Source organism: Pangasianodon hypophthalmus, chromosome 14, assembly GCF_027358585.1.
Source record: "Pangasianodon hypophthalmus isolate fPanHyp1 chromosome 14, fPanHyp1.pri, whole genome shotgun sequence".
NCBI classification, from domain to species: Eukaryota; Metazoa; Chordata; class Actinopteri; order Siluriformes; family Pangasiidae; genus Pangasianodon; species Pangasianodon hypophthalmus.
In genome coordinates, this window is record NC_069723.1 from 1,327,934 (window position 1) to 1,348,029 (window position 20,096).

The 20,096-nt window shown below is 38.3% G+C and overlaps 1 protein-coding gene across 2 annotated transcripts in view; it reads left to right on the forward strand.

Annotated features, from left to right (window-relative positions):
• The window catches only part of col4a3 (collagen, type IV, alpha 3), a 42,157-nt gene extending 25,999 nt beyond the window's left edge, over positions 1-16,158 (forward strand). For both annotated transcript variants that reach the window (XM_053239731.1, XM_053239732.1), the window contains 24 exons: positions 45-139; positions 640-790; positions 1,583-1,696; positions 1,830-1,997; positions 2,185-2,274; positions 2,437-2,571; positions 3,234-3,332; positions 4,237-4,326; positions 4,468-4,607; positions 5,510-5,639; positions 5,777-5,854; positions 6,386-6,487; positions 6,705-6,752; positions 8,143-8,328; positions 8,498-8,628; positions 8,907-8,979; positions 9,937-10,008; positions 10,225-10,350; positions 11,101-11,199; positions 11,940-12,152; positions 12,921-13,098; positions 14,366-14,480; positions 15,371-15,543; positions 15,758-16,158. In XM_053239731.1, coding sequence (XP_053095706.1) covers positions 45-139; positions 640-790; positions 1,583-1,696; positions 1,830-1,997; positions 2,185-2,274; positions 2,437-2,571; positions 3,234-3,332; positions 4,237-4,326; positions 4,468-4,607; positions 5,510-5,639; positions 5,777-5,854; positions 6,386-6,487; positions 6,705-6,752; positions 8,143-8,328; positions 8,498-8,628; positions 8,907-8,979; positions 9,937-10,008; positions 10,225-10,350; positions 11,101-11,199; positions 11,940-12,152; positions 12,921-13,098; positions 14,366-14,480; positions 15,371-15,543; positions 15,758-15,857 — 2,906 coding nt within the window. In that variant the 3' untranslated portion in view covers positions 15,858-16,158. The remainder of the gene's footprint in view (positions 1-44; positions 140-639; positions 791-1,582; positions 1,697-1,829; positions 1,998-2,184; positions 2,275-2,436; positions 2,572-3,233; positions 3,333-4,236; positions 4,327-4,467; positions 4,608-5,509; positions 5,640-5,776; positions 5,855-6,385; positions 6,488-6,704; positions 6,753-8,142; positions 8,329-8,497; positions 8,629-8,906; positions 8,980-9,936; positions 10,009-10,224; positions 10,351-11,100; positions 11,200-11,939; positions 12,153-12,920; positions 13,099-14,365; positions 14,481-15,370; positions 15,544-15,757) is intronic.
• Positions 16,159-20,096: the final 3,938 nt, after the last annotated feature.

The following is a 20,096-nucleotide window of genomic DNA, read 5'->3' on the forward strand; positions in this document are numbered from 1 at the left end:
TGCTTCCTAACTAATCAACATACCTCTGTCTCAAACTGTTTCAGGTGAAAAAGGCATTCAAGGTTGTCAAGGTCCACCTAGCATCGGGGTACCTGGTTGCTCAGGACCCATAGGACAATGTGGATTGCCAGGGTTAAAGGTTAGAATGATGACTTCATATAATATTTACATAGGGAATTAGCAAATTTTCAGATTACAGTTAAAGAATCTACAGCAGGGTGGCATGGTGAGTAGCCTTGCCTCCTCACGGTCATTGGTTCGATCCTGAGCTTGGATTGCTGTCTGTGTGGAATTTCTTCCAGATTCTTTAGTTTCCTCCCACATCCCAAAAAGCATGTTGGTAGATAGATTGGCTAGGCTAAATTGCCAGTGTTCCTGGGATTGGTTCCAGATCCACCGCATCAGCAGGATAAAGTGGTTACTGAAGATGAATGAATTAATGATTCTAAAGGATCCATTCTGATATTGTTATACCTTAAAGCAATTAAAATTACTTGAACTACTTGAACTTATGAAGCATTTAAAGTTTGGGATGTGATTTCATGCCAGTGTATTCTGACTCTAGGTAGGCATATCCTCCCTGAGATTATTTCATTTGGACACTAACACATCACTTATCTCTCCACTTGCACTTATAAGGGTGATAGTGTTTGGGGCCCTCCAGGGCTCGCTGGCAGGCGAGGGCCTCCAGGGGATGATGGGATGTGTGGGCCTGCTGGTGAATCAGGTTGTCCAGGAAGTCCTGGAGTTTCTGGACAGTCAGGGAGAGACGGATGCCCAGGGCCTAAGGGTAAGTGCAAATCACAAAAACACACACTGACTCCTTATTTGGAATATTAGATGTTCGTGATAGATGAGTTTCTTTCGAGATGAGTTTGTGGGTTTTTGGTAATTGTAGGGCATTCTGGACATGATTAGAACTTAGTTTTTTTTTAAAGTGACACTAGCTAGTCATGGGCATCTGCGAGTGCAGGCATAGCACTGTCGTCCAAGTGTGTTCAGCTTCTCTGTACCATAGCATAAGCATGTACTAACCTTCACCTTACCTGGTTGGTAGCTGCTGTGTGATACACTGTCAAAAAATAGTACTGAACTCGGATAAATTTGGGGAGTGTTGCATCAGGAAGGGCATCCTGCATAAAAATGATCAATGACCAATGATCCGCTGTGGCGACCCCTAAAGGGGGCAGCTGAAAGAGGAACAACAGCAACAACAATATGGATCTTTCACCTGGAAATGTCAATAAACTCTACAGTAAAGCTTTGTAGAGACTCTACATGCACCTTTATAGGTAAAAGATGCATACTAAAGGTACAAAAAGTGTACTCTTAAGTGTAAAACCCTAACGACAAGGAAAAGGTAGTGTAGGGGAGTACAGGGGAGTGCTATCTAGGAAGAAAATGTAGTTAAAAAAATAAAATGTCTATTATAGAACATATCTAAGGGTGGCTTGAGTATAGTTTGCTTGTGAGTAAATTTAGGGAGGTCTGAGTTCATTATTGATCCACTGAGTATGACCTGGAATTCAAAAACAAACCAAGTGTGAAAACTATTCATTTGCCTTTTGGTTGGTGACATCAGGTGCCGCAGGGTTTGATGGACCGCCAGGGGTGAGTGGTCCCTTGGGATTCTGTACTTCTGGGCAGCCAGGTAACAAAGGAGTCCAAGGTCAGAAGGGAATGCCTGGAATGCCAGGTGAGATCTTTTACAGGAGGAACTTTCACCAACTCAGTTTGAGTGTATGAAGGAATAACTATAGTACATAACTGTGAGTATATGACACACACAAGAATATCTGTATGGTACACATAAAAACTGTTCTGTTCAGGATGTCGGGGTCAGAAAGGTATACAGGGTGAGCCTGGATGTCAGGGGCAAAGTTTACTTGGATTAGCCGGGCCATTTGGGACACCTGGTTGTAATGGAAAAGATGGTCTACCTGGTCCAGCTGGACCAAAGGGATTTAAGGGGACGAATGGCATGCCTGGTGGCTCAGGTACGCAATAAACACATGTACAACACACACATTCACACACAATCTATTTGGTTACCAAATAACATTATTATTAACAATAATAATAATAACAATAATAATAATAATAAGCTTACATTAGAGTTGTTTGGAACGATAATGATATGGTTATGGTTAGTTCTGATTTTGATATATGGCTCTGTACATTCAGGCCCACGGGGGAGTGACGGGCCTCCCGGGAGCCAAGGATATCCTGGACCTCCTGGAAACCCTGGATGTCCTGGACGACCTGGGCCTAAAGGTAACGCCCCATATACACCCACTTGCACACACTTTATTATTCCTCATTGTGATGGTGATATTCATGATATCATGACAATGCTCATAATCATGAACATTTAGATTTACACAAGAACAAAAGGTGAGTGAAATTCTTAGAAATTATTATGACACCTCTCATTAGGTTTTGCAGGCAGTAATGGACAACCAGGTTACAGAGGTTCACAAGGCCCGAAAGGAGAACAGGGGTATCAAGGTCCTAAAGGAGAACCACAAACTGTCTGCAACCCTGGAGACCCAGGAGACCCTGGAGACATAGGTGACTATAATAGTCCTCTAAAGCAGACTTTCCTAACCCTGGTATTGGAGTTCCTCTGAGTGTTTTCCCTTCAGGGACAAATACTAAAATGTGCAGGACATGGGGTACTCCAGGACCAGGGTTGGGGACCTGTGCAATAGTCTAGAGAACATGCTATCATTTCTTGATGATCCTGAAATGGACTTGATTTATATTTAATATAAATGAAACTTGTGGGATCTTTTATATATTATATATTAATTAATATAACATTACCAGCCTACAAGCTCGGCCCATTGTACAGTGAGTCGTAAAGCTACCAATATAATAGCCTTATCACCTCAAGCTTACTTTGCAGAATGGACATTCCATGTCGTCCTCTTCTTCCCAGCCTTGAACAGCTCTTCGCTTTTTAAAACATTTTCTCTAGGCATGATGTTGCTACTATTATACAGTGGGCGCGTTTCTGTTTATGCAACACCATTTTCTGCACAAGGCCGGATCACGCTGATTGATAATATAAGCAGAATGTACTCATTTTCTTCACTAGCAAGTCTTATAGGGAACTCACGGACATACGGATTGTATGACTGTAAAAATTCACAGATTCATGCTTCCGATGTTTTCCAGAGACGCAAATGCTGAAAAAGAGATCTTCAGCCTTCTTTTTTGGTCATTTTTAGGTCTTCGTGGTCTGACTGGGCTTAAAGGGAGCAAAGGAATCAGAGGAACGACTGGCAGCTGTGGCGGACATGGATTACAAGGCAGTGCTGGGCTACCGGGTAAAAAAGTTTAAAATCCAGTAAAATGAGAGACCTAAGACCACTTTCTCTTTCTCTGACTCTCAGCCTGTTGCTTCCTTGTTCTCTTTCTCACTCTTTCTTCTTGTATTCTTGATCCACTGCCTATCTTGTTTTTATTTTCTGAGCATTACTACTTTTAATGTCTTGTGACAGGCTTAATCATTTCACTTGCTAGTTTTCGCTCTTTGTACACCTAATTATTACCCAATGTTAAACAGGTTTGTAGGGGTATAATGATACATCAAAAGTTTTACTATGTGCATCGTGGACATGTGCGATTCACGTTGTGCAAATCAGCATTCTATTAATTATGCATGTAATGCAGTTGCACTGTTTGAACACCAGAGGTCCCATTCTGTGCAGCTGAGTGTTAAAATACAGCACGCATGCTGGTGATATTGTTCTTTCGTGGAGAGCCTCACTTACGATCATCTACACTTGTGAAGTCCGATAGCAACAACCAACACGCTTTATATGTTATAATGTTCCACAACCATGTTATACCAGTTAAAACTAAGCTTTTTATTAGCTTTCAAACAACACCAGAGGCCAGAAATCGGGCATTTTGGCCGACTTTGGAGCTCTATTTCTGCTACAGAGCTCATTATGTTTCAGTTGATCATTTTCCCTGGGTCAAGTATTGAGTGAATTTATAATATTATTTATTTATCTTTAAGATATAATGAACCTGTAGTACATTTTGTTTACAACATTAAACCTCTGTTTGTAGCAATTTCTAATTAATTTAATTTTATACAGACAAAAACACACATTGTTTTGCATTGTTTATGATTGAGAAATAAAAAAGGAGTCTATTCACTCATAGAACTGAATCACGACTGGAGTGTATCATTACACCCCTACAATTTTGCTTTCTCTTCAGGTCCTCCTGGAGAACGAGGCTGGGAAGGCTTGGCAGGTGAACCTGGTGTCCCTGGCTGTGTTGGAGAAGTTGGACCTCCGGGTCCTCCAGGTAACACACACACACATACACAGATGCATATACACTTGTAGTCAGTAGTCTTTAAACCCTTGTGCTTGCCTACTCTCAAATCAAAGCAACACACAGTCGCTTGATGTCCAATATTAGTTTCTCTTTCCTTTCTGTGTCCAGGTGCCAAAGGTGAGAAGGGGACACCAGGTCTCAATGGAACACCAGGAGACTCTGGTACTTCAGGAGTAAATGGCCCAAAAGGGATCAAAGGTGAACCAAGTAGTCCTGGACCAGGAGAGCAAGGAAGCCCTGGAGACAAGGTGCACTTGCCACTTCTTTTAGTAGACTCCAGTTTTATTTTTAAATTATTTTTACTCTTCAAGAGAATGGACAAAAAATTATTGTATAAAATTAACATTACACACAAAAGGAAAGTTATGTGTTAATAGTGCTAAATAAATATAACGCTATTTAAATAATGTTTAAATATAACTGTTACTTAATATTATCATCCATTTAAAGTCAAGAGAACTGTATTCTATTCAGGCAAAAAATAAATAAATAAATAAAATAAACCCCAGAACACACATTGATCCATGAATTATTACTGTCAGCGTAATATGTAATTGTTTCTATAGTAACAGCTCATTTACAGGAATTTTAATCACTCCATACATGATCTAAGACTAATAATAAACAGATTATTTAAAAAAAAGATTTGTTATTTAACAAAGAAAAATGTTTTTATAAATTATTGTTGATACGATGAACCTTTCTGTAAGGAGACAATTAACATATGGAAGGAGTCTCCAGTGTCAGCGCTTTCTAAAAGTCAGTAAGTTTTATATCACAGGAGAGAAACTAGAGGTAACAGTAAGTCCGCTTCGCATCGGGCCACATCACACCACCCTGTTATTGATTTAGTTTCCTACTACAGCATGCCCCATGTGTTTTATTTCTTACTTAATATACTGTAGTGACTTTTGAATAGCGTAACATTTTGCATTCTGACTCACTTATGACCCTTGTTCTAGGACTTGGGACTTAAGTATCAAGACATTAGGCTTACTTGGGGAAAAAAATGATTTATTCCCACCTCAGCTTTTGATGCAAAAGAGGCAGTTGCTTGTGAACCTGCATAATAAAAGTCCTCACCCCCACCTCGGCTCTTTCACATTATATCTCAGATACCTAACGCTTTCTCTTTCTCTTTCTCTGTCAGGGTGAAGCAGGCAAACAAGGCTTTAAAGGAAAGAAAGGAGAAAGAGGAATGTGTGGGCCTGTTGGACGTCCAGGAGCAGAAGGGTTTTCCGGAGAGGTTGGAGAGACAGGACGATCAGGACAACCAGGCACTTTTTTTTCTAGTCTAACTCTCTTTGACATCTCTCTTCTAATACAATATTAGTTCATTTGTTTAATCGTTATGTTTTTAGCCATTCAAAACTTTGAACATATCATTAATAGGATCTCTTTCTCTTTCTCTCAGGACCCCCAGGATTGCCTGGAGAAGAAGGTTTTGATGGACAGCCAGGCCCTCCAGGTTGTCCGGGACCAAAAGGCCCACCAGGTTCTCCCTTCAGTTAACATGCTTAATGTTTTCCTGCACATGTGTAGATATTTATATATTTTTATATATAATGTTATAATTGTTCATTAATGTTACAGGTGCTTTATTATTATTCACAGGTCATTATTAGCTATAAAGGTTGTTACACCACATGGCTTTATAATGAATATTGATATAGCATAACAACATGATTATAAGTTAAACCGTTATTTATCGAGCATTATGAAGTGATTTTAGGTTAAAAAGAAGAATTCTTAGAAGAATTCATGACTAACTTACAAAGAGAGCTTTTCAAAAATTATATAAATTGGACATTTTTGATTTGAAAACGTATTCACCGCAATACATTATTAGTCTCAATAACAAATTGGAAGTACGTTTCTGTTCAAAATATTCAGTCCAAACTTTTGACTAGTAATGTACATTTATAAAATAGTATTTTTATCACAGTTTTTTAAAGAATTTTTAGAATGCTTGGTCAAAAGTTTAGCAGGTTAGTCTCATTTCTAGTTCTTGTTCTTTGTATCTCAGGTTGTTCTGGGTCACCGGGCAATCCAGGTCCGCCAGGTCTAAAAGGAAACCAGGGCAGGGACGGCATTCCTGGACTTCCTGGAGAAAAAGGGAGTGCAGGAGGTAAAGACGTACATGCAGGATCATTTTGTCTTGATAAACATCAGCAAACAATGCATCAGTCTGCGCTTCGATTATTCGATTCTATTCCTCCGGCTAGTTGAAATCTCCACAGCGGCAAATGTGTTATTCAATTCGTCTACGCAGGACCTAGTGTGTATTTGTACATATATACTGTACGTGTAACTATTATATTGAATGATAATTTCTTCTTATATAGCTCCTGGATGTGGAACTCCAGGGCCACCTGGTATCAGGGGTCAATCAGGTGAGTGTCTATTACAAGTATAGCTTACTAACTAACATAATATACGTAACCAGTCCAACTTCGACCTGTGATTTTAAACATGAGTGTTAGTTAATTATGATTATGTGTTCACATTACTTTTGTAATGAAATGTATGATTCCTAGAAGGTGAGCTTGTTATCTGTGCAGAGCTATTGTATTTAAAAATTGGCTTCAAATATGCAGTTATTCTAGCTCATAATCTGTATTCATCACTGAAAAAATGTTTAAAAAGGATAAAAATAATTAACTAGCTAATGCTAGCAGAACGAGGGCATCATATTTTAATGTGAGGCAGGATGCAAGTGCGTAACTTCAGCATGATCGTCATAGTCCATAAACAGGTAAACAACGTTCAGAACTGCGTGACATATTTGGAAAGGCTTCGCAACAAAAAGTAGAAACAACAAAGAATGAATCGGCAAACTAATTAAAGACTGAACACAGAACAGGTGAACACAATGGGGCAATCAATCAATGACAGGACAAGGACGGGGACAGGAACAAACCAAAAACAACGGCACACGTCAAAACACAAACAAAGCACATGGAGAAGTGCGAACAATAGCAAGCTGTGCTCACTATTCTAGTAAATCTAAATTACACATGTTCTACGATATACTAAGATACACTCTATGGCCAAAAGTTTGTGGACACCTGACCATCACGCCAGTATGTGGATCTTCCCCAAACTGTTGCCACAAAGTTTGAAGAACACAGTTGTATAGAATGTTTCTGTATGTTGTAGCATTACAGTTTCCCTTCACTGGAACTAAGAGGCTCAAACCTGTTCCAGCATGACAATGCCCCTGTGCACAAAGCGAGCTCCATGAAGACATGGTGTGTGAAGGTTGGAGTGGAAGAACTCGAGTGTCCTGCACAGAGCCCTGACCTCAACCCCACTGAACACCTTTAGGATGAACTGAAACACCGACTGAACCCCAGACCTCCTCGACATCCCAACATCAGCGCCTGACCTCACTAATGCTCTTGTAGCTGAATGAACACAAATCCCCACAGCCACGCTCCAACATCTAGTGGGAAGCTTCCCAGAAGAGTGGAGCTCATTATAACAGCAAAGAGGGAATAAATCTGAAATGGGATGTTCAAAAAGCAAATATGAATGTGATGGTCAAGTGTCCACAAACTTTTGGCCATATAGTGTAGCTAGCTGAATTCACATAAAAGTTATGTCTAGATACATAGCCAGATTTTCTGTTCACAGGGAATCCATAGGCTATGTAATGATCAAATGTCACTTGGTGGAGTGTGAAAGTTTAATTATTACTTTTAATTCATTTAAAATTTCTGGGTAGTTGCATGAAAGTCTGAGGGATTGAATTAAGAACTTTGTCATTTTGTTTGTCATTAGGTTGTAAAGGGGAACCAGGACCCATGGGGAAAATTGGACCTCCAGGACCATGCGGTCTAATGGGAGACCCAGGGCCCAGTGGGACTCCAGGGCCATCAGGACCCCCTGGAAATCCTGGTCCACAGGGTTTGTGCGTGGATGGACCCAAGGGAGAGCGAGGCCCTACTGGACAACCAGGACCACAAGGTTAAACTATTTATATGAAACAATTGCACTTTATAATTATTGCATACATGGCAGGCTAATGAAAACACTACACTAGTTGCTATGGTTATATGAATGACTTCTGAAATGACTTCTCATTCAACTAGATCATTTTTGAAGCTTTATCATATCTCTGTGCTGCTTTGCGTAGGGCGCACAGGGATATGTGGTCCCCCAGGACCACCTGGCCTAGGCGTTAAGGGAGAAAAGGGCAACACTGGGACTTCCGGACTAAACGGAGTGTGTGGTTATCCAGGAGACACTGGCCCACAAGGGATTCCAGTGAGTAAGATAAACTTTTCAATGTAACAGCACTGGCTTGGTGTGATCCTATGTTGAGAGAGTTGCAAAATAGAGCTTAGAAGTGCCACTCAGTTTCAACTTAAAGACATTAATTAATACCATGAAGAAATATTATTTTTCAATATTGATGAAGTTATGGCATTCATGGCTGATGAGAGAAGATCATAAATAGTGTAATACTCTGAATAAAAAAAATGCACAAAAATGCACAGTTTTCGGAAACCAGAGCCAAGTAGAAATGTAACGTTTTTTTATAGGGTATTCCTGGGAGTCCTGGTTACCCTGGTTGCAAAGGAGAAAAAGGACTAAAGGGTGAAACAGGACCTCGAGGTAAGATGTGTCTCAATGTCTAAACAAACAGAACCATGTGAATGAAAGAAAAACTGTATTAGAGATGGAAGTGCTTCTGTTACGCAATACAAATAATACACAAGCAAATCTTTTCAGTAAATCCCAAAAAAATAAAAATGATAATAACAAAAAATTAAGATCCATTAGCCATTAGCTCAGCAGTTTGGAGTCTGCATTCTGGTTAAATCCAAGTCTGTTAAATTCCATGAAATGTCTGTCAAATGAGTAAGAATAAATACAGAAACCATGCAGTGACCTGTTTTACATTTACATTTATATTCATCTTGTCAGGAAAGTCGATACTAGATGCTAAGAACAGACATTTGTTTGTGTCCATGTGCAACTGCACGAATGCTTCCAATGCAGTGTAATTGATTTAAGAATTTGCACCAGACGTCATGTGCGGCCTGATCATGAAGCCTGACACTGCTATCGCACGCATCGATAGGCTTTATTTGCTCTATGACGATGTAGAATGATCGTTTAAAAATAACGAGAAAACATACCCAGGGAGCAACAAGTTTAATTACGAGATCTCAGCAGAGACATGCTGCCCTGTACACAGTGTGTGATCTATATGGGTTATATGGCGCGACAGCTCTATAAATAAATTAGAAATGCGTGCGCACCACTGTTAACTGAGGAAAAAGAAGAAAAGTGTGTCGTCCTTGTTCAAAGTGTGTCTTTAAGATTGTAGTTGGAATGGGAATTTTGCTGAAACCTGGCAACCCTGCCTACCAGCTTTGCTTTCAAGGTCCAAGCTTTAAGTTTTTCTGATAAGGAAAAAAGTGGTCTTTTGGAACGCCATTCCATCTGTTACGCATATCAGATGTATTGCGAGTGTGTGCATCGCCTTTGAGCCCCTGTGATGCCAGGGTGTGTTCATACTCATCACTTCCCATCTTAAGCCTCCTGCTGCCCTGTGACTGCCCACAGGTCAAAGAGGACAGGATGGCTCACGTGGCCCACCAGGATTGGAAGGACAGAAAGGGCGAAAAGGACGACCAGGTGAGAGTTTGCACCAATGCAAAGCTGTAAATGTTTTAATTGCTGTGGGTTACGAGTGATTTTTTTAGTTAGCTAAACAAGACAATGTGAGCATCTGAAACCTAGCTCAGTTAAATTAGAAAAGTGCTACGGTTACATACCTGACAAATGTTGTTTTCAATCTAAAAAGGAAAAGTAGAACTATAAAAGGTTTACTGATCATATGAATCTATTTAGGTACAAGAGGGGAAGTTGTTTACTACGATAATATATTACTTTCCGGAGAGCGTGGTCTGCCTGGAGCTCCAGGAGAGAGAGGACCTACAGGAGCACCTGGTGTACCAGGACATACAGGGCCACCAGGTACACATACACACCTGAATGCATCGACATATGCAGTGTTTAGTCTATTTCAATCAAACGCTTGTGGGTTCTTCATTTCTTTATGTAAGTGAGAAACGCACTCAAGCAATCACACTCAACTGGTCTGAGAGCATCTAATTCGAAATAGGTTGATAAATTGATAAATGCAGGATGTGAACCAAACATGCCATGTATTTTCGTTTGCTAAACTGAGCCGTGAGTCACGAAAGGCCAAAGCTGTAGCGCTACACAAATGCCATGTGTTCCTGATATTTACCCTGACAAACAAAAAAAGCGTTAATAAACACTGGATTTGATGCAAAATGTTTTAAACTAGTTACTTAATATAATCATCCAATCATTTATTTAGCATCATCCCCCTGTTCTCTTTGCTTGGGTGATTGTTGTAGTTTCTACAAACACATGGTAAAGGTTTTGGGTTTTTTTTTTTTTCCGAACGCCGTATTTGCCACCAATAAATGAAAGAGTTTTATGAGAACATTTTCAGTCCTACACAGCTCTCAGCCAGAAATTAGATTTTTGTTTGTTTGGTTTTTGCTTTTTGATTCGTTTAATTCCAAAAACGCAAACAATACAAAAGAATCAGTTTCACTCTGAGTCGCACATTTTCTTGGGAAGTAATAATGACCCGTTCTATGTCTTTACATAAGGTAAAACAACACTAAAGAATGATGATGTATACATGAAATATCATACTCATGATCATTTTCTCTCGTTGAAACCTACAAGGAGCCCGTGGTCCTAAAGGACTCCCTGGCCTAAATGGCATCCCCGGTGAACAAGGTTTACTTGGACAGAAAGGGAACAGAGGATTGCCAGGGCTGACAGGTAGGAGTGTGTCTGTTATTATATTCGGATTAACCTATTAATAATCAGAAAGCCTATTTTCTCTCACTTTACTGTACACTGGCGCAGCAGGTCGCATTGCTGCCTCACAAGTGATCCGGATCAGCCTTTTTTTTCCCAAAAAAAAAGTCAGTCACAAACTTTTCCCACTTCACACAGTGTTGTGCAAAAGTTTTACTCACATGCAAAGACATGCTCTAATGCAAAGATGCGTTGTAAAATAATGAAGTTACACATTTCTACCTGTAAAAAAACACTATAAAGAGCAGTAAACAGTGATAAAGTAAAGTAAGTAGTAGTCTCAGGTACGATTTGTGCAGTTTTATAAGGAAATTAGATGGTTAGAAGTTTTACATCTTGGAGAATCTGCTGCTTGTGCAATGTTACTGACATATAAACATTTTTCTGTAACATTATTATTATTATTATTCGCTGGAAAAGTAGTGTATATGGAAATATAAAAAGTTTTTGACTCAATAATGCAGAAGTCATAAAAGAAACATCTATAATAGACATCTCAGCAGGGGATAGACTTTTGCACAGTACTGTACATCTTTCTGATTTTAACTTGAATCTATTTCTTGAGGTTTAACTGAAAATATTAATACAAGCTTGATGAGTAGATGATGTTTGTTACGGGCAGTGTTGCAGTGTGTAAGGAGCTCAGGTGCTTACTGTGTGCTGTAAAGTGTTTGTGTGTTAATGCGTTTTTGATTTTTCAGGAGCTTTGGGTGTTATTGGTGATGATGGTAGGAAGGGTTCCAGAGGTCCACCGGGAACCTGCGTGCCCAACAAGGCCAGTGGTAGCTTCCTGTTCACCAGGCACAGTCAGACACGAGAGGTCCCGTCCTGCCCTTCTGGATCCAGTGAAATCTACTCCGGGTACTCACTCCTTTTTATCAACGGCAATAACCGGGGACACGGCCAAGATCTTGGTATGGCATACACACACACACACACACACACAAGTTTTCTGAAACTAACTACACTTAGACTACACAGGAGAATATGACTGCATGGTTTTTGGTTTTTTTTTTTTGCTATTCTTTTCAATTTTTTTTTTTTTTTTTTAAAAGAGTGGCGCACCAAAACATTTGCACAATATAATAATTGGAGAATCGTTAACACAGCTGGTGTGGATTGAAACCCTAATTAAATGGAAGCATAATTGCCGGGTGTGATGCATAAAAACAACAAAAAACAAAAGACAAAAAACAGAAAAATGCTTTAGGAGTGCATCTGGTCTGAATTGGCCTTTAGAGATCGACAGATATTTGCTGAGGTTATTAATTTGCGTCATTGCTAAAACATGCCAGGTGCAACTTTATTCATTTTGGGCTGGTTGATTCATTTCTGTCAGCGTTTCAGTGTTTATATGGATTTGTTTATTTGTTCAGGCTGAATATATATTATATATAAGTATAGTTTTTATTTAAAGCTGACCTATTCAGGGTTCTAAAATGAATAAAACTCTAGCTTTGAACAGAATTCAGTTTTTTACCTCAGCTTTTTGGACATATCTCGGACACAAACGCCTCACTGAAATGACAAACACCTCTCTCCTCTCCGTCTTTCTTTTTTTCAGATATAAAATGCAGACAATACACTGATCTTTATCATTCGTGCTTGTTTGTGCTTGTGTATGTGTGTGTACTATACTGTATGGACATTTATGTATACGTGTGTCTGTGTGTGATATCAAGGCACTATAGGGAGCTGTCTACAGATGTTCTCCACCATGCCCTTCCTCTTCTGTAATGGGGGAAACATCTGTCGCTATGCCTCCCGAAACGACTACTCCTACTGGCTGTCCACTGACGCACAAATGCCCAGTGACGTGCCGTTTGTCTCAGATGATTCACTGGAGCAGTATGTTAGCAGGTACGCTCAGAACACACAGAGAATCTGACAAACACTCATTTATACTGTAAAGACAGATGACTCACTCATTCACTCAGTCACTCAAACAAACAAGCTCTCAAATGAGCACTTACTCACTCACTGACTCACTCACTGACTCACTCACTGATTCACTCACTGATCCAAACAAGCATTCACTCATTCACTCACTCACCCAAACAACATTCACTCATTCACTCACTCAAACAAGCTCTCAAACGAGCACTGACTCACTCACTGACTCACTCACTGACTCACTCAATGACTCACTCAATGACTCACTCAATGACTCACTCAATGACTCACTCATCCAAACAAGCCCTTAAAAAAGCATTCACTTACTCAATGTCTCATTCACTCATTTACCCAATTACTCAAACAGGCATTTACTCATTCTCTCACTCACTCACCCAAACAAACACTCAAACAAGCACTCACATACTCACTCACCCATTCACTCACTCATTCAAACATTCACTAACTCACTCACTTACTCACTCATTCACCCAAAACAAACACTTACTTACACACTCACTCATTCACATTCATCTTCTCAATCAGACAATCATTCACTCAGTCACTGGCTCACTGATTTACATACTCACTCATTCACACAAACAAGCTCTCAAACAAGCATTAACTCACTCACTCACTCTCTCACTCATTCTCTCACCCAAACTAGCATATAAACAATCACTCACTCACTCATTCACTTACTCCCCCACTCACTCATTCATTCACCCAAACAAACACTCAAACACTAACTCAATCACTTGCACTCTCACTCTCACATTCATCCTGTCACTCACTGACATACCCACTCACACTCTCACTCTTATTCACTCACACTCATTCACACTCACTCATACTCAGTCGTTCACTCAGTCACTGACTCATTCACTTACATGCTCTCTCATTCCCTAAGACTTTCACTCGCTCACTCACTCACTCATTCTCTGACTCAATCATTCACTCATTCTCTGACACACTCACTCACTTGTTCATTCTTTAACACTTTCACTCACTCACTCACTCGCTCATTCTCTGACACACTCACTTGTCTGGGAAGTTGAGGGCGAGCACATGCTTGCTGAATGCAGTTAGAGGAGACATAAACGTCATTCTTCTGTATATATAAGCTCACAGATATGAACGATTGTCAGTGACTGACAGAAAGGAATAATACTATTCTATTAATCCTATCCAATGCTTAATCTCTCTCTCTCTCTCTCTCTCTCTCTCTTTCCAGGTGTTCAGTATGTGAGGCTCCAGGGAACGTGATAGCATTACACAGTCAGACCAGTGTGGCCCCATCATGCCCCATCGGATGGCAGCCTTTGTGGCAAGGCTACTCTTTTGTCATGGTAACAATCACAAGCCATTACTGAAAGAAATATATATTTATTTATTTCCCATTTTAACTGAAAACATCGCAGATGATTCAACCTTATTTCATAAACAGATATTTTAGTAATGTTGTAGAATTTCTTGTAAATAATCATGCATGAAATTGGAACACAGCTTAAATTTGCCCCTCGACTTTAATATATCCATTTTAAACTTTTCATTTGTTGAGTTTGAACAGTTTTCAGTTTATTTAGAAGAACAGGAAGAACAATGTTCATCGCTCAAGTGTAGTTCCATACTTAAGACTTGTAGAATCTATAATGATACTTTAGGCTGACTTTTCCTTTAATTTGTCACCTGTCTGTATGTATAGTCAGCACACACAAACACAAAGATGGTCAAATAATGATGGTTTGAATAAATAGAATATTTTTCACAATGTAACATGTAAATTTATTTCTGAATTGAACCATACGTTTTTAATAAGTTGTTTTTTTTTACTTAAAACAAGCATTAAAACATTCAATTAACAAGCCTTAAATTAAATTAAAACTGGTTGAGGAGATCCAAAACTTAAAGTTGCTGCTTTATCTCAGACTGTTACGACGCATCGACACTGGAGACTCCTTCTACAAATGCTAATTACACATCTTCTCTTAAAACATTTCACTAAATTCCTAAATTTTATGGTTTTAACTTGTAAACTATCCAAGTTACTATTAGAAAGTACTAGAACTAGAAGTGCTAGTTAATATAATAGCTAATATAAACCTCTGATTTGCAGCTGCACGATTGTCAGAGTGGCTGTCATAGAAAATTAATCAACACCTTCTGACCAATCAGAATCGAGCATTCAACAGCAGTGTTTTTTATACACATACTTGTGTGTTTACTTGTGTGTCAATAGCAAACAGGTGTGGGTTCGGAGGGCTCGGGACAGCCCCTGTCCTCTCCTGGCTCTTGTTTAGAGAATTTCCAGAAGATTCCCTTTATCGAGTGTCATGGCCGTGGCACTTGTAACTACTACTCAAATTCCTACAGCTACTGGCTGGCTGGACTGGATCCTAGCCAGATGTTCAGGTATTTGTCCCAGATGTCTACTTTGAGAATAAGTTACATTTGTGAAGGTGGATATTAAAAAGAAAAGATGTCTACCTGAAACAGAAGTGGAAATGTCTTCAGAAGGTTTAATCCATTAAAGAATTTAGAGCTTAGTGACATTATATAATAAGTACGTTGCATTTTCCCAACCACATGCCTGAAAGCAAAGGTGTGTTTGTGTTTTGTTTCTCAGTAAACCATCCCCACAGACAGTAAAAGAAGGCTATCCAAGCATCATCAGCCGCTGTCAGGTGTGCATGAAGGAGCACTTGTCTTGTAATCAGACATCCTGAACTTCAGAGACCTTTTATTCAGCTGAGATGGAGATTTTTGGAGATTTTTGGAAACGGACATCTTTGTTTCCATCCCATGCTAGATCTTCAAGAAGGTTCTTGAAGGATGGAAAACAAACGTAGAACTCATGGACTAATTCACGACATTTTTTGGGAACTTTCTAAACGCAGCAATTGAACTAATGACCCATATGTATGCATATTTAAATTTCTTTTTTTATATTTAAATTTCAAGCGAGAAGAGAGGATAAAAAAAAAAGGCAAAGATAAACAGGAAATTGGTGCAACAAAAGTCACCAGAGATTCACTGAGAAGAAGGCTAGAACTCTAAGCAGCAAGGCGCTTAGATGAACTAGCAATTAGGGCAGGGAACACAGGACTTAAATACACAAGGAGACAATCAGACACAGGTGAACCACATCAGGGCGGGGCCGTAGTCACACAGGAAGAAAACAGGAGGTGAAGCTATCTGTAATGAGAACAGAGGTGAGAACTTTCAAAATAAAAGTAAGGCTGAAACTAACTTGACCTTAGGCAGCAGATGTGACAAAGTACACTATATGTCCAAAAGTATGTGGACACCTGAACATCACACCAACGTGCGCTTGTCGAACGTCCCATTTCAAACTCACAGATGAGCTGTTACTATAGAAACCGTAACGTCATTGTACGAACAAGTTAATATAAACCTGTGATCTGAATTACAGCCTGGGACTAATGTCAGATCTGCTGTTGTAGGAAATGAATCAACACCTTCTGACCAATCAGAGTGGAGAATTCAGAGACATGAGAGATGTGTGTAGAGTTTTTAGAGCATTTATTGTTACGGTGTTGTTAGATATTGTGCACTGTTGTCGTACCGTGTACAGACACGACAGCGACAGGGAAAATAAAGTTTACAAAGTTCATGTTTCAGGGTGGAATTTAAAGGAAAGCTGTACTCTGAAACACGTTAAATATGTTTTGTACTGAGAAATTTCTGATGTGTTTAGTGAATGAGGTGCTAGTTTGTTGGATGGTGCTGTATTTTTCTTGATCCTTTGAGAAGCAGAAGCATAAACGCAGAATTGCATTACTAAATCCACTGAGGATCAGACGTTAATTATAAAGTTTACTACGCAAGTCATTCAGGGTGGATTTAGCCTGTAAGATAAGATACAATGTGAGCTTAAGTTTGTGTGTACTTAGCAAAATAGACTTCACTAACAAGCAAAAAGACTAGTGATAAGGTATTAATAGCAGTGTATAGTTTTAAAGCAATAACTCTGCAAGTTTATCCTGAATTCATCCCTTTTACATTTAATACAAAAATAATGTTGTATGCTACTGCTAATAAAAATAGCTACTGTGTTTATAAAGACAGACAATATCCTTTGTACAAGTTTGTTAGCCATTTTTTTTAAAATATGTTTTTACAGAGCTTTTGTGTATATGATGTTGTGTATGATTTAATGATTTTTTACTCATTTATATATCAAATGTTGTAGTTTTGTAATATCTTTATGTTCTATATATCTTTATGTTCTTTTGTTGTTTTTTATTATTTTTATTTTTTAGTTATAAATGTATAATTTTTAAAACAAATACATTAATTAATAAATAAATAAAATAAAGTTTATCAAATTAATTTTCAAGTCAATTCATTTTAGTAAATAAATTAACTAAAATTCTTATTTACTTTTTATCCATGTGAACACAAGATGACAGTACAGAGCTACTTGAACAGCAGATGATCTCGGGCATGGGGAAATCAAAATTAAATACTTTAAACCGTGGTCCTGAATGGAATGAATTATATTTGTATATTTAACAGCTTTGCTTTCATGTTTATCGGATGGAAAATTGGACATTTATGGAAAATATTTCACATATTAACAGAAACGTAACATAACTGCATTATTCTTAATTAAATATATATTTGAGATCACAATTCTCAAATAAGATTCTGTGACGCACCGATTTTATTCAGCAGAATGTGCATGTGATTATAGAATTTTAACTGCTATTTAACTTCAGAACAATTAAAGTACATTTATTTGCAAACAATATTGCAAAAAAAAAATTGGGGGTGTTTTTTTTTTTCTCTTTTTTTTTCTTATATCAGGAATAGTGGCACTTTTTCCAAGCTGCATTGAATAATGAGATTTTTAATCCAATTTATTTAATACGAAGTATATTTGTGTAGCATGTAGCGTAGACATGAATCAAACAACACATTACAATATTATTGAGAATAATATACACTAGAAATTGGTTTATTTAAATTTATTGTAGTGTTTTAATTTGCATGTTTTTTCTAGTATTTTACAAGTACACTGGAAATCAGTCTTTAGGTCCTTGATTCATACGAGGGCCATGAAACAAGAAGGACAAAGAAGAGATTTTTTTTAATCAAGCCAAGACTAGAGGTGTGAACACTGTAACAAGAAAAATCCCAGCAGGCAGAAAGTAAAAAAAACATGCTTTCACCACAGAAACTCTAGGATATGTTTGATGGATCGATGCTAACAGCGTGAATGGTAAACACTGGGTAGTGGCTGAGTGTAAAACTTTTACAACTGTTACAATATTAGCAAAAAGTGTCTGATCTGTCTGATCTGCAGTCTGATCTACAGTCTGGTGAATATCCATATCATGCTGTAAGCAATAATAAACAGTGTAGAACTGCACTGAAATATATTTGAAGATATAACTGTAGTGAAACTTTTATTATTATATTTTATTACATAAAAGTAAAATATCAAATAAATGAAACAACTGTGGTGGAAAATTCGGCCTAAATTGGAACATGCTATATTAAAAAAAAAAAAATTATAGAAAACATTAACAGACAGCACATCTACTCCGCACTGTTGATGTAGAAATATATATAAAAAAAATTAATTTCAAAATTTCACTTTAATTTCCTACATGCAGATTTTTTTAAATTTTTGCTAGCATGTACACTGACAAGTTGCAGGCATTAGCAGTATGTTGGTTCCAGTGAATGTCGTTTTGGAGAGACGACAAAAATTATTAAAAATTATTTCAAATTTCTTTTCCAAATGTGCACCAAGCAAAAAAAAAAAAAAAAAAAGCCAAATATCTGGTGTAAGCGCTACTTAATAAATAAATAGTGAAGGAGTTCCTGAAGAAGGCGATGTGAGGTCACTTGACTTCATTGTAAGAGAAACTCACGATCTCCTCTTAAATCCTATATTTAATTATATATTTTATATATTATGAATATCAGTCTAACTGTGAATACGGGTTCTGTGTGCTCACATTGAAACGAAATGAAATCTGCGCCCTTTCAAAAACACCTCCTAACTGTTTGAAAAGCCGAGTCAAGAAATAAAAAATCTCACCTTTTACACCTTTTAAATGTCCATTTGGGAAGCCATGAATTAGTGGTTTATTTTTTTCCCTTTTTTTTTTTTACCAACCAAAGAGCCCACAGTTCCATCTTCTTGGTTTCTTGGTCTCCAAGACACTTAAGATGTACTGTAGGATTTGTTTCTTTCAAAACGTCTGTTCATTTTGTTTCTACACATCATGATATTAAAACATATTTCTCATTGGCTGAAGTCCAAAATGCATTCGTACTCTCTATAGAGTGCAACACCTTCAGCACCAGCTAAGGAATAACGTACGTCTAGTTTTAGCACATTAGGTCAAATCAGAGGTCAGCTCAGCCGCACCGTTTTTCCTAATTCCTGTTCCTCGATGCACTCCAAACTTCCAGCTCATCAACAATCCACGCACCATCTGTACGAAATAAGCTATATAAATAAAAAGTTTGACTGATTATGACTTGATTGAGGCAGAATACTGGAACATGTCAGTCAGCCAAGCAGAGTTACAAATCCTTTTTTTAAATTCAACATACAGGAAAAAATACCAAGAGGCTTTCAGTAAGAATCCATTAAGGCTGAGTTTGTGAAGCTTTTATCATTAATTAGACCACTGCGTGCGTTCTGGAGAGACAAAGGCAGACACGGCAACATTTCTCGGTTGTATTTGCCTTAGATTAGCTGAGAGGACCTGAGTCCATTCACGCAAATTGTTTTATTGTCCTCGTCATTGTAAAGTCAATACTCTTTCACTCACGTAATCTTAACAAAAGCGTGCATCATTGCCGTGAACAAAGAAAATCGTCGAGGTTTTATGACATCGCATTCCGGCTTCGCCCGGCAACCAGGCAGCTGTCAGTCATCCAGCACCGTGGAGGGCGAGTTTAAAAAGAGCGCTGCAGAGTTC